The 12,570-nt window shown below is 50.3% G+C and overlaps 1 protein-coding gene across 2 annotated transcripts in view; it reads right to left on the reverse strand.

Moving 5' to 3' along the window:
* Positions 1-5,522: 5,522 nt before the first annotated feature.
* Positions 5,523-12,570, reverse strand: part of LOC105551000 (carboxyl-terminal PDZ ligand of neuronal nitric oxide synthase protein) — a 336,582-nt gene continuing 329,534 nt past the window's right edge. For both annotated transcript variants that reach the window (XM_011996100.1, XM_011996101.1), the window contains exons 2-3: positions 10,097-10,424; positions 5,523-9,154 (exon numbers count right to left, since the gene is read on the reverse strand). In XM_011996100.1, the coding sequence (XP_011851490.1) occupies positions 8,653-9,154; positions 10,097-10,424 (830 nt within the window). In that variant the 3' untranslated portion in view covers positions 5,523-8,652. The remainder of the gene's footprint in view (positions 9,155-10,096; positions 10,425-12,570) is intronic.

The raw sequence follows: 12,570 nt of genomic DNA on the forward strand, positions 1-12,570 counted from the left end.
CTTTTCCTTCCTTCCTTCTTTCCTTTCTTTTCCTTCATTCCTTCCTTTCTTTTCCTTCCTTCCTTCTTTCCTTTCTTTTCCTTCTGTCCTTCTCCCTTCCTTCTTTTCCCTTCCTTTCTTCTTTCCTTCCTTTCCTTCCCTCCTTCCCTCCTTCTTTCCTTTCTTCCTTCTTTGCTTCCTCTCTCTCTCTCTCTCTCTCTTTTTTTTAAGCACTGCTGAGTACCATGGTAGCTATTAGACCTGAAACAGTTCTTTAGCAAGTATTCTCCAAACAATATTCACTTCCCCATTGAATGCTTAATCTCTAGTGTCGATAACAGGATTAACTTCTAAGCCAGGCTTCCCTGAGTTTGCAATGTGAGATATAATAGAAGTGCTCTTGCCACTCCTACTTCAGGGCAAAATTCTTGCAATTCAGAGTAGGCTCTTACCAACAGCCTTAAGAACGAATGTTTTCAGGAGGTACTAGTGTTAGCTCTGTCACTTACTGGTAGAGTGACTATGGGCAAATTGCTAAGACTCCCTAAGCCTCTGTTCAGCTTCATCTAGAAAACGAGGATAATGATTTACCACATAAAGTCACTGTGGGGCTTCACTGAGATGACGCCAGCCCAGGTTCACGTGTTAACAATGCAGTCTTTGTTGTTTCCTCTTTTGTAAAATGCGGGGACTGTGGAATGGGTGTTTAAATTCCCATCCCATATGAATGTGCAGTGTTTAATGAAATTGTATTAGTCCTTGGAGAAGATCTAACCTAAAAAGATGTTTCTGAGCCATGAATGTTTCCTGGAATTATTTATCAGACCGGCGCGATGGAGATAGAGAAGAGCCGTACAGTGCAGGAGGGTGGCTGGTCCTCGGGCCTGAGGACCTAGGCCTTCCCAGAGAGTTCTGCCTGGCTTCCCAGGCAGCTGGCTTAGTCATCATCTCAGTCTCAGTTTACCCTTGTTTACCTCCGTTTACCTCTTCGTAAGACAGGGCTGAAATACCGCCCTCACAAGATAGGGTTCATGAGATCCTGTGTGTGAATCTCTTTAAGCACAATAGAATAACATCCGTATCTGGAAAATGGGCTTCTCCCTTAGAGGCCTATGAGAAAAACAAATGAGACCGTGTGTATAAATTGATTAACACAATTCCTGGAGTATATAGAAGCTTCAGAGAATGATAAAGCACCAATTAAGGCCTACCACAGTGAAGTAGAATGTTAAGAATTGGAACTCAGAGCCCTGTAGGCAGCTCCCAGAGATAGACAGGTGCCTAGCACTGAAGCACAGCCCTTCTTGCATTATGCTGGATATAAGTGCTTGCTTCTACCAGCTCCACGGCAAGGTGGCACCAGTCCAAGGAATAGAGTGAATGAAGCCTCCGGCTGCAGATAAATGAGCTTCACATTGGCCCATTAATCACTTTCCATTTTGAAAATGGCCACCCTCAATCCTTCTCTGTGGAGTTGATGATCACGTACAGAGGCTGCCTGCGGATACAGATCCTGAGGAAGAGGAACTGAAAGTTTCCTGCCGGTCTAACCCAGAGCCCATGTAGTCTGTTCCACACAAATTCAACTGCAAGTTTCCTGAGTCTAGTTCCATCCAAAGTGCATCTTTATTGAGCTCCTGCAATATGCCAGACGCTGCTGGGAACCGAGGAGTCAGGGATGAAGATGGCATGGACCCTGCCCCTGAGCTCAGAGACCTGTGGGAGAGAGGCACGATGAGGAAGCGACTTTCTATGACACATGGTGAGTGCCGTGATGGAGGAACACATAGGATGCTACGGGAACGCAGAGAAGGGGTGGGGTGGTGTCCGGGAAGCCACCTGGAGGAAGGGATGCCTGAGTGAAAATGTGAGGGATGAGTTAACATAGCCTGGTGAAGTCAGAGGAAAGGGAAAGGACGGTAGAAAGGTGACCCAGGCAGATGGACCATCTTAAACACAGGCATGGAAGCAATTTGGAGCAGGCTGGGGCTCTGAGGGAAGTGCAGCACAGAGGCAGCAGTGGTGGATGCCACCAGCGAGGCAGGCGGGCCAGCCACAGATAATCTAGAGCACAGAGGACCCACCTGACACCTCCCCCACATGGGTCTCAGCAAGTGTCCTGGGGCCTGGTCACAGCATGTGCCACTTACATAGTCACTAACTGATGATTAAGGGGTTGGGGGAGGGGTAGGGAGAGGCATGGACAACACTGCCATCCCCACCTCCCCCTCCAGCTTTCTTACACGTGAAATCACTTCCTAGACGGCCTACATGGCCTCTCCAGGAGGCCCAGTTCCTAGAAATGTCACACGTTGGCCAGGTCTAAAGAGTACTTGCCAGGTCAGAGGCAGAGACTTCCTGACACATAGGACCCAGGATTTAAGCTGAGCAAAGAAAGCTGGTTGCAACAGAATTTAACAAGTACCAGGAGATGGTGGGAAGGCAAAACAACAGGAGCAGTCCACACTTGTCCTGAGCTTTCCTATCCAGCAAGGGGGGTCCATCCATTGCAGGCTCAGGATAAAGAGGGGGCATGCATCTTGCTGAAGCTGCAAACCGTTCCCAGGGCTGACAGTTCACTTTTCTCCTGCCCCTTTGTCCTGCTCCATGAAGACCTGGACCAACTCAAAGCGCTCCTGTGGCAACCACAGGGAATTGTTCTAAGTCGCTGTGAGTTAGCCCCTGAAGCGGGCTGAACATCAGACCAAGCCAACAAGAATTCCCCAAAAACGCAAGCCTAGAAAGCAGGTGGCGGCAGACATGGAGGGATGATTCAGGAAATAGGTAGCTAAGCAGATGGCACTGGAAACAGCTGGCTGGTTAAACAGTAAAAAAAAAAAAAAAGTTGCGGTGTGTTGGGAGGTTGCTCTTTGTTTGGGGTTTTTTGTTTTGTTTTGGTCAATTCCAAAGAACACACTGGCAATGTTCCCTGCTCTATATAACCAACAGATTCCTCAGGCAACTCACACGAAGGAGAATACAATCTGGAGTCTGAGGTGGTCCTTAAATATTTCCTCAAGCTTGATTCCTCGTCTGTGTTGTTAATAGCCAAGTGATTCGTTTTGTGGGGTAGCTTCCCCAGGCTCCCTTGGGCTGGACTATTTATCATGGCAGCAGCTGGAGATAAGCTGGACACAAAGAGGAATTGTGTGTCAGGAGAGCTGGTCCCTAGATACAGAAAGTGGAGGAATTTTCTCATTAGGAGGAAGTCAGTGGTGGGGACTCTGGGCTTTCATCCTGTGCCCCCAGTGCAAACAGTAGCAGAGAGGGGGCATCCTGGAGGGGAGATGTACTTGAAGATGCTTTCACTGGACAACTTAAAGCTTCCAGAGTGGATTTCCTTGGGAGAGATGAAAGGTATTAAATGCCATCAGCACTGATGAAGCTTTCCAAGGGGGAGTAGGAGCCTCTCTACGAGGGCTATATGGACTTAATTACTTGTTCCCACTCACAGAGGGGCCACAGTGGGAGGCTCCAGACTGAATGTCCCAAACCAGGGCAGCAAACTGAGCGACTGAAGCCCGGGGCACTCTGAGGGCCAAAATCTCACAGAAGCCATCACTGAGTTTGCCACCACAACTAGGCTGGCCTGGGAAACTCCGCATTGTGGGGAGGGGAGCAGAGAGAGGACAGGGAGTCCAAGCACAGAGAGTTCTAGAACACTCCCAGGATTCACTGACCTCAAAGGCATTGTGAAATCTGAGAGCAGATTAAACTGACCCAGCAGGAATTTTCCGAGATTAGGCTAGCATCTGAGTACATTTCCGGGTCCACTAATTTCATAAAAATTCTGAATACCAACTAGGGTCCCTGCCAGCATAGGCACAGACGTACGGAATGAGGTGGGTCTCCTGATGGCCTCTTAGTGTGTTTCCTTCGGCAACTACTTACTACCAGCAGATTTAGTCCAGAGGAAATGAGCACTCTCTTGGCTGAAATTAATTGCCTCATCCTGAGCCCCGCTTTGGTGGTGCTTCCACTGCATTTCACATCCTGATCACATACCCTGTTAGCATAGTGCCCGGGAGGGCAGGTATGATGGTGTCCCCATCCATTCAGAATGGAGAAAGAGGGCTGCATGTCACTTTTCCACCAATGTCACCACAGTCCCCTAGATAGCACTCAGTGCATGGCAGGAAGGGGCTTGGATATATTGTCTGAATAAATGCATCTTTGTCCCCCAGATTCTAGAACAGTGGCTCAGCGTAGAGCACAGCATTAAAAAACATGACATATGCACTTCCATTTTTACACTTAAAATTTCCTTAAAAATTTTTTTACACTAGAACTGTTTATATTTGATCTTAGACAAAAATAACGACTTCACATAATAGTGGGAAAGGCATGTTAAAAGCACATTTCACAACTGAATGACTGCGGCAAGATACTGAAGCCATTCAATGGGAGAGGTCGTCTGGAGTCACCGCAGCATACTTATAAAGAAAAAAGTTGCTACTGTAAGTATTTTCAATGCCTTTTCCCAAAACATGGAATATTGCTTTCTGTGTTTTTCCTGCTTTCCCTGGACAATAACGCTGCACCCCACTGCAGAGACAGCGAGCAACCTTTGAGAGCCGAGCTGTTCTTTTCTTGCCCCTCCGCTGAGTGGAACAAGATGCAGAAAACATTAGGGACTTAGCCTCATGCCTGAGATGCCTCGGATATGGAGCCAGGGAGCCCCTGCATGTGGAACTGTGGAATCCAACCCCAGGCATAGTCACATCTGCACGAGAGGGCTGCGCAGAAAGGTCCCATGTTTCCCTTTGGAAATCTGCGTGGCTTCTGTGAACAGACTGAACACCCCTTTCCCTTCCTGTTTCTTCCCCATTTCCTTCCTTTTTAAGCAGGATAAAGGCCTGGCCAATACTCAGCTGTGTGGGTCCTCTGGGTCCTTGGATCTGACACTGGCCTAGGGGCAGCAATGGGGCAAAGGGACTCCAGGCCAGCTCTTCTCTGAGCCACCTTCTCTCCGCAGGTGAGCATCAAGAATGTCCCTGTCCAGGGGGGTCCTTGGGGACAATTTCCCAGGAAGTACCTAAGTCCAAATCACTGACATGTATTGATGACTCTCTTTGAGAGGCTGATAGAAGCTCCTGTCCCTCTCTGGAAGAAGGTGCACACAGAAATGCGAAGCTCCATCCCTTTCTTGGTGGAAGAGGGTTTTGGACCCAGGTAAAGAATGAGTACCCTAGAGGATGATCAGATGGCCATGTCCACTTCCCCCTACTTCCTCCCAAAGAGGGTCCTGCCTGTGCACATCATGATGGCACCCCTGAGACAGTGATAGGTCGGTTCGACAGAGGTACCCCCTCACAGTGGTCAGCCAGGGGAGCTAAAGATGGCACATCCTCAGAAGTCATTTCTCCACCAAGGGTTCAGGCTGGAGGTGTCAGTAGTGCCTATCTTCCTCACATTCTACCTCCCTCATTTCCCACTTTTCCAGGCTTACAAAGGAAAATGCCAGTGCCCTCCACCCAACAAGTCAGACTTGAGGAAACCAACTGCTCCCCATCAGTCAGGAGGAAAATCAAACAGACAAAGCCAGCAAACCAAACCAAATCATTTTATTGTGCAATTTCCTTCTACCAGAAAATTACTAAAAATATAAATATTAACTCTCTAAAAAATACTCAGAATAGATCTGTAATCTTCCTCCTCCTCCTCCGAACTGCAGCCAGTCTTCTTTAAAGGCTGATTGATTGCATACATGTATGTCTTCCATATCAGCCACATATGCAACATTCAGATACACCTCCCTCCGTGCAGGGGGATACACCAGCCTCCTGCCAGGTTCTGGAAGCTCACCTTATAATCTACCAGGATAAAGCTGTGTGCTGAGTAGGAGGTTATGATGGGGTTGGGGAGTAACAAGGAGATAAAAGACCCTGTGGTCCCAAATTCCTTATGTGGACAGAGAAGATAGGTCCTTTACTCCTCCTCATTACTCTGCCCTCTCTTGGACTGGGCTAACTGAAGGCCAAGCTCCCAGAGAAGCTGGACTCACTGTGTGGGATTACTGGGGGTGTGGCTGCCAGGCTGCAGTCACAGGAAGGCCAGACTGTTGAGATGAACACGGAAACCAGGTGAGGCTTTGGATGGAAGAGCTGGTCTGGGCCAAGGCCTCTGCAGGATGAGTAGTAGCTGATCCTGCTGGGCTTTGGGCAGCACCTACACCCTAGCACCAGGTACTATCTGCAGCATCTAAGACCAGACACCACTCTCAAGAGAGCCTCCCGAGGTAGCAGCGTCACCCCTGCAGCAGGGGGATGGGCGGGTTGTAGGCAGTTAGATTGGAGCAGGGTCCCGTGGCACTGTGTTCAGTATCAGACAGAAGTCTGAAGAACTCTGGGGTCACCCTGGCAATGGTCCTGGACAACCTGGTGGAGTCCTTTTGCTCATCCTGGGTCTAAGGTCCTGGACTCTAGCAGCAGCTGGGCGATAGAGTGGAGGCAGGGTACTTAAGAAAGACTGCACCTGCAATACCTGTACCTATGGCTGCCATATCATTGGGCCAGAGCCGCCCTGGGCTCTAGAAGAGGAGAAGCCCCAGAGTGCAGGGACTTGCTAAGTTTCCCACCAAAGCACAAATCATGTTCCTGGTATGGGAAACTCAGATGAAGTGGCTTGCTCCCAGGATGTGTGTTTGGGGACTCCACCCCTATCCTCAGCTCTGGTGTTTTGTGTGATACCCCAAACCATTCTGGGAAAACTCACAGGACCCCACATGCTAGTCCTGAGACCTCCTCTCTGACATCACAGTCAGACATCACATCCTTGGAGATGTACACGTAAAGAACGTACACGTAAGCCCTGCTCACTCTACCAGGGCCTGCAGGTGCCTTGCTGCAGCAACCCCCACGAGGGAGGGGAGAGAGCTAGTGGTGAGCACGTGTTGAAACCTGGCTTTCTGGGAGAAGGAAGACAATGGAAGGCAAGGTAGAAGGGAAAGTGGTGGGAGGGCTGTGGGAAGGCCACACAGCTGCAGAAGCAAGAATGCAGGAAGGCACCCACATTCTAGCAATCCTGCTGAGGCTCCTAGTTCTGTAGGAGTTAGCATGGCCATTTTACATAGCAGTGGTGATGCGAAGGGGAGCAAAGGCTTAGAGATGAGATGAGCTGGGAAGCAAGCCCTGGGTATCCCAGAGCTTATGGTTGGGAAGCCAAATAATGAATAGAACAGGGGAGGCCACAGGAATCCCAGGAGAAGGATGCCGCAACGCCTGCCCCGGCTGGACGTGCCATTCCTAGCTTTCTCCCAGGGAACTGGCCACCTTGTTCAAGAAAAGGGATGTTCTCCTCTTGCTGCAAAGAGCCCCGGGATTAGGATCACCCCCTTACAGGGTCTGCTGGCCACAGGAAGACAGCACAATAGGACCCCTGGTGGGAGACCTAAAAGTGGCTTAATCCAGGAGAGCAGGAACCAGTTAAGGTTGGATGAACCTGGTCAGTCCCTTACATGGATCCTGAAGCAGGACATAGCCCACCAGCATCAGCATAAAAGAAGGGCAGGGACGGGCAGGGCGGGGCCACTCCAGTGAGGTCCAGGGCTACAGGAGGCCCAGGTAACTTCAGCACAAGCACAAAGCACTTCCACTTAATTAAAAGTGGTTTCCCCCCTCAGTTCTTCTCACATTCCAATCTTGCCCACTCTTCACTCTGGCTCTCATAGCAGGCCCAGGCCCTGAAACGGCATCATTTTAGGTTGCAAGGTGGCCCCTGAAAAGCTGTTCTGATCCCCAGTGATCGCTCTTCTCTGTCCCATCCTCACTCCCTTCTCCCTACTTCTGCTCTGGGTTTTTAGCTTCAGTCCTGAATGCCAAAACCACCCCCAAGTTCCTGGGCCCTCCCCCAAAAACAAAACCAGAGTGTGCTCGGCTGCATCTGCTGGGGCCTGGCTCTCCTGTCTTCACATACACAGCAAAGGAAGCCTCATCTTTCCTTCTGTACAGGATGCCCCCATTTTGTATTTGACATCTGACCAGATGGGGGGAAACCTTGGGAACCCTGGGTGAACTCTCAAGGTCTCAGGCCTGGTAAGCATCTCCTCTGGCCTCCACCCCAGGGGCAGAGCAAACACGGCAACCAGGGGCCTGCACTGTCCTGGGACCAAGAGGAACCATGGCTGGGCTGTGGTCAGGGTGTGTGGCTTTCCAGGCCAGGGCCTATCATCAAGCTAAACCCATCATTCCTCATCCAGCCTTGCTCCCGCTGAGGCCAGGGGCCTCAGACCCATCAAGGAGGAGAGAGAAGGGACGGGGTGTGGGAGGGAGAACAGCAGGGGAGGAGGTGCATGTAGGGGACAGGCAAAGAGAATTCCTGCAAGATCCATCGTCCTGGGCTGGTGGCCCTGCAATTCACTGAGAAGACAGGACAAGCTCAAGAGTGTAAGAGCTCTAATGTCCAAGGGCTGCAGCCCACTCAGAGGAGGTTACAGAAATTTAGGCTCAAGATGGCATCGAGTCCTTTAGCCATTCTGCAGATAGACTCTTTAACTAGAACTACTTAAGGACTTCCAGTCCTGCAAAATCCCATGATGGACGACTGGCTCTCTGCTGGTGCCTCATACGAGGAAGTCCAAGGGCACGGTGGAGTTGGGGCCAGGGTCAGTGTGTGCAGTGGAGGAGAAAGCAGCAGGAAGACAAGGGCAGAGATCAGCAGGAAAGAGCAGAGGCTCTATTCAAAGGACAGCAGGTCTGGGTGAGGGCCCTCATTGTCGAGGCTGGAGGTCCGTCCCTGAGGAGGGGGGCTGCCATCCTCCCAGGACTCAGCCAGGCTGATGGGGCTCAAGCTGAGTTTGAGGCCATTCCTCTCGATGAGGCTGGGGGAGGAGGCCCTTCTGCACTCAGTCATTTTTAGCTTGGATTCGTCCTGGCTATCCTTGTGGATTAGATCAGGTACTGACAGGGAAACCTCTCCATTAGGTAGAACTTCGCCTCTCTCTTCTCTTTCCATGGTAGCCTCTGGCTGTGAATCATCTGCTGGGACATCAGGTTGGGCAGTGGGAGCAGAGTCCTGGGCCTGCCCAGGTGATGGCTCTGTCCCATACTCCAGACTGCTCAGGACAGGCTGTGATGAAATCAGCATGTCCTGGGTGGTCTTCAGGGCCCGAGGGGTTCGCTTTCTGGTTATGGGAGGTGGAGGATCCAGCCGAGGAAATGCTTCTTGCAGGACTGATCTGTAAGGTTAATGACAATAAACATACATGCCTTAAGGACAGCAAGACACCAGTCCACCTGCCATCCTGCTTCTCCAACTCCAGTTGCACTTTCGACCCACCCCACTCAATGAATGCTCTACTCCTTGGGCTCTGGTTCTTGGTTTGGCATGTAGCTCTCAGCACCTTCAGCACAACAGTAGCTTTTGGCCTGGTCCATGCTCACTCACTGTTCAGAGCAGCACAAGGTGCTGGCCTCTAGAAGACGGGATAGAGACCACTGGTGAAGCTTGTCAAATCAGAACCCATGGAGTAACACCTGCGGAGGGCATGCCCACCTCAGATGCACAGGTGTTTAAAACAAGGCCTGGAAAGAGCCTGTTGGTAGAAGGGGGAAGAACAGGAGGGCTGCTACGGGGGGCTTCTCCCGCCCTGCACTAGTGGGATCTGACAGGTGCAGGCTTCTCCACAAGCAATGGTCTAGGGCAGCGGTTCTCAGCTATGGCCAGGTATCAGAATCTACGTGGGGAACTTCTGGACAATACTTGGGTTCAAATCCAGCTCTGCCAAGTACTAACTTTGTGACCTCAAGCTGTTTACTTTGCCTGTCTGAACGTGAGTTACCTGCAGGATGGAAATACCATCTACCTCCCAGGGCTGCTGGGAGAGTTAGACAAAATGATGCAACCAAAGTCTGAAGCACAGTGCTGAGGACATGACACTCAGCAACCTTCAGCAGCACAGAGCTGAGGATATAGTAGGCACTCAGCAACCTTTAGCTGCGGCTGCGGAAGGTGAAGCCAGCTCCTGAGAACGTGGCCTGATCCTGCAGCTTTTCAGTACAGGACAATCTCACACCCCTCCCTTGGGGCTGTTCTCCTGTGGAGACACCGTAGTTTGTCCCTGTACTTTTTCAAGTGGGTTCACAGAGGGGCATGGATGTTGGGCGAGTGAGGGGCTCACCTTTCATCCTCTGGCCAAGCCCCTGGAGCCGCATCAGCCCCACTGACCAGCTGTGCTTCTGCAGTCTTGTTGATCTCCGTCACACCCACACTGCCCAGGCTGGAGGGCTCCTTTCTCCGTAGGAAGTCATTCACTTTGGCCCCCATGGCTTTGCCCAGGTTCTTGAGGTGCTGGCTGCTGCCCACCCAGAGTCCTGGCCCCCCAGGCTCAGCAGAGCCCAGAGGGGCAGAGCTGGGGGCCACGGGCTTGGACAAGTGGGGGAAGGAGCGGCTGGCCTGGAGCTTTGGAGTGAGGGCTGTGTTCAAATTCTCAAACATGCCGTGGTCAACTGTGAACAAAGAGGGGACAGAGCGACATGATGAGGAAAAGGGAGTGGGACCTGTGCCCTATCATTCAGCTTTCCTTATCCCACACCCAAAACTTGTAACTTCCAAGCCTTTGGAAATATTCAAGTGAGAGCCGGTAAAGACACTCTTGAACTTCCCAGTGCAGTTTTCTTGATGGGAGAGGAACTAGAAATTCTAGCTCTGCCCCACCCAAGTTAATCAGTGACTAATGTTAGCCATAAAAAAATAAAATTGTTCCTGTAAACCTGCCTCCTTGATTCATGGGCTTGGCCCCTTTACCTTGGAGTCACCACGCCCTTTGAAGTAAAGAAAAAATGAGGATGAAGCAATGAAACGTGACATTTTTACATCGCTATAAGCACGTGCTGAGCTCTCAGTGGGTTGGAAGCTGGTGGAGGGACGGCATGGATGAGGCTTGGTGTTAGAAGCTCCCCACTGAAGGCCATGAGTATAGCACAAATTCTCCACGAAAAATGGGGCAGCAGCTCCTCAGGTCTACAGAGGTGGGACTTGAGCGAGTGGGCCAGCTCTTGCAGAGATGCTAAGTGGTGGTTCAGAATCAGTTCATACCAAATGGATAGGTCAGCCCCACTCAGTGCCAGTGAAGCATGAGGATCTTAATGAACATCAGCTTACTTAATCCTTACAACCACCTAGGGAGGTGGTGCATGGAAGGATATCTACCTACAGATGAAGCCTGCAAGACTCCACATAATGCAGTGCCGTGCCTGAGGTCACACAGTTTAATACTAGCAGGGCTGGAACTAGAACTCAGGCCTTCTAACCCACAGCTCAGGGCTCTGTCCACAACTTTGTCCTGCTACAGATCATGGAACAGCTGCCTATATATGCCTAGTACATAGTCTTTCTTGTAGGGATCCTCTTTGGCTTGAAAAATTAACTCAAAGAGCTGGGTATAAACCCATTAGGTTGTAAAGATTTGCAAGGCAGAGGCCACGCCTCATTCATCTTTGTATCTTCAACACCTAGCCTCAGTTTGGTACACAGCTGTGCTCAATACAGATCTTGACTCGCTAAAACCCATTTTGTAGATAGAAAATTGTGGTGGCCAAGGTGGCTTAAAAGTTTGTTATTGAAATGACTGGAGCTCCAGGCTCTAAGCCATGCTGTCCACACACTCACACTTGGCCATCCTCTCCCTATCTGGAAATCCAGCTCAGTCATCAGGCAGCCAGACCCACTCTGAGGCCTTGGAACCTGGGTCAAGGTTTCTGTCTACACCAACTACCCCTGATATGTTGTCAGTCTGAGGGAAGTGATCATTTGATCACTAGGCTCCTTTCCTTGTCAACACCTCTGCTAAGTGTCTATTCTCAGAGCCTCTTCTAAGAGTAACTGGGGTTAGGGTGTACTTTTTCTTCTGCAGAATTTTTGTGTAAAGCAGTTCTTTCTGCCCTGCACTGCTGCATCCTGGGCCAGTGGAAACCTTTCTTGTAGTTTCAGTGGTGCTATCCTTTTTTTTTTTTTTTTTAAATGAGTATACAAACATTTATTATTATTATTACTATTACTATTTTGGGGGGGACAAGAGTCTTACTCTGTTGCTCAGGCTGGAGTGCAGTGGCGTGATCTTGGCTCACTCAGCTAGGATTACAGGCGCCCACCACCACGCCCAGCTAATTTTTTGTAGTTTTAGTAGAGATGGGTTTCGCCATGTTGGCTAGGCTGGTTTTGGACTCCTGATCTTAGGCGATCCGCCCACCTTTGCCTCCCAAAGTGTTGGGGTTACAAGCATGAGCCACTGAGCCCGGCCGAAATGACAGTTTTTAAACATAAAACAAATTGAGAGAAGAATGCAATAAAGGCCACTATATCTGTTATCTCAAGAAAACAAGTCTTTTTCTCTGTGTGAATGACTGGAAGGTGTCATCATTAAGTTTAAATCTCTTAATAATAAGAGTTTTCTTTTTTTTTTTTTGAGATGGAGTCTTGCTCTGTGCCCCAGGCTGGAGTGCAGTGGCGCGATCTCGGCTTACTGCAAGCTCCGACCCCCCGGGTTCACGCCATTCTCCTGCCTCAGCCTCCCGAGTAGCTGGGACTACAGGCGCCCGCCACCTCGCCCGGCTAATTTTCTTGTATTTTTAGTAGAGACGGGGTTTCACCGTG

Source organism: Mandrillus leucophaeus, unplaced genomic scaffold (genome assembly GCF_000951045.1).
Source record: "Mandrillus leucophaeus isolate KB7577 unplaced genomic scaffold, Mleu.le_1.0 Scaffold502, whole genome shotgun sequence".
NCBI classification, from domain to species: domain Eukaryota; kingdom Metazoa; phylum Chordata; class Mammalia; order Primates; family Cercopithecidae; genus Mandrillus; species Mandrillus leucophaeus.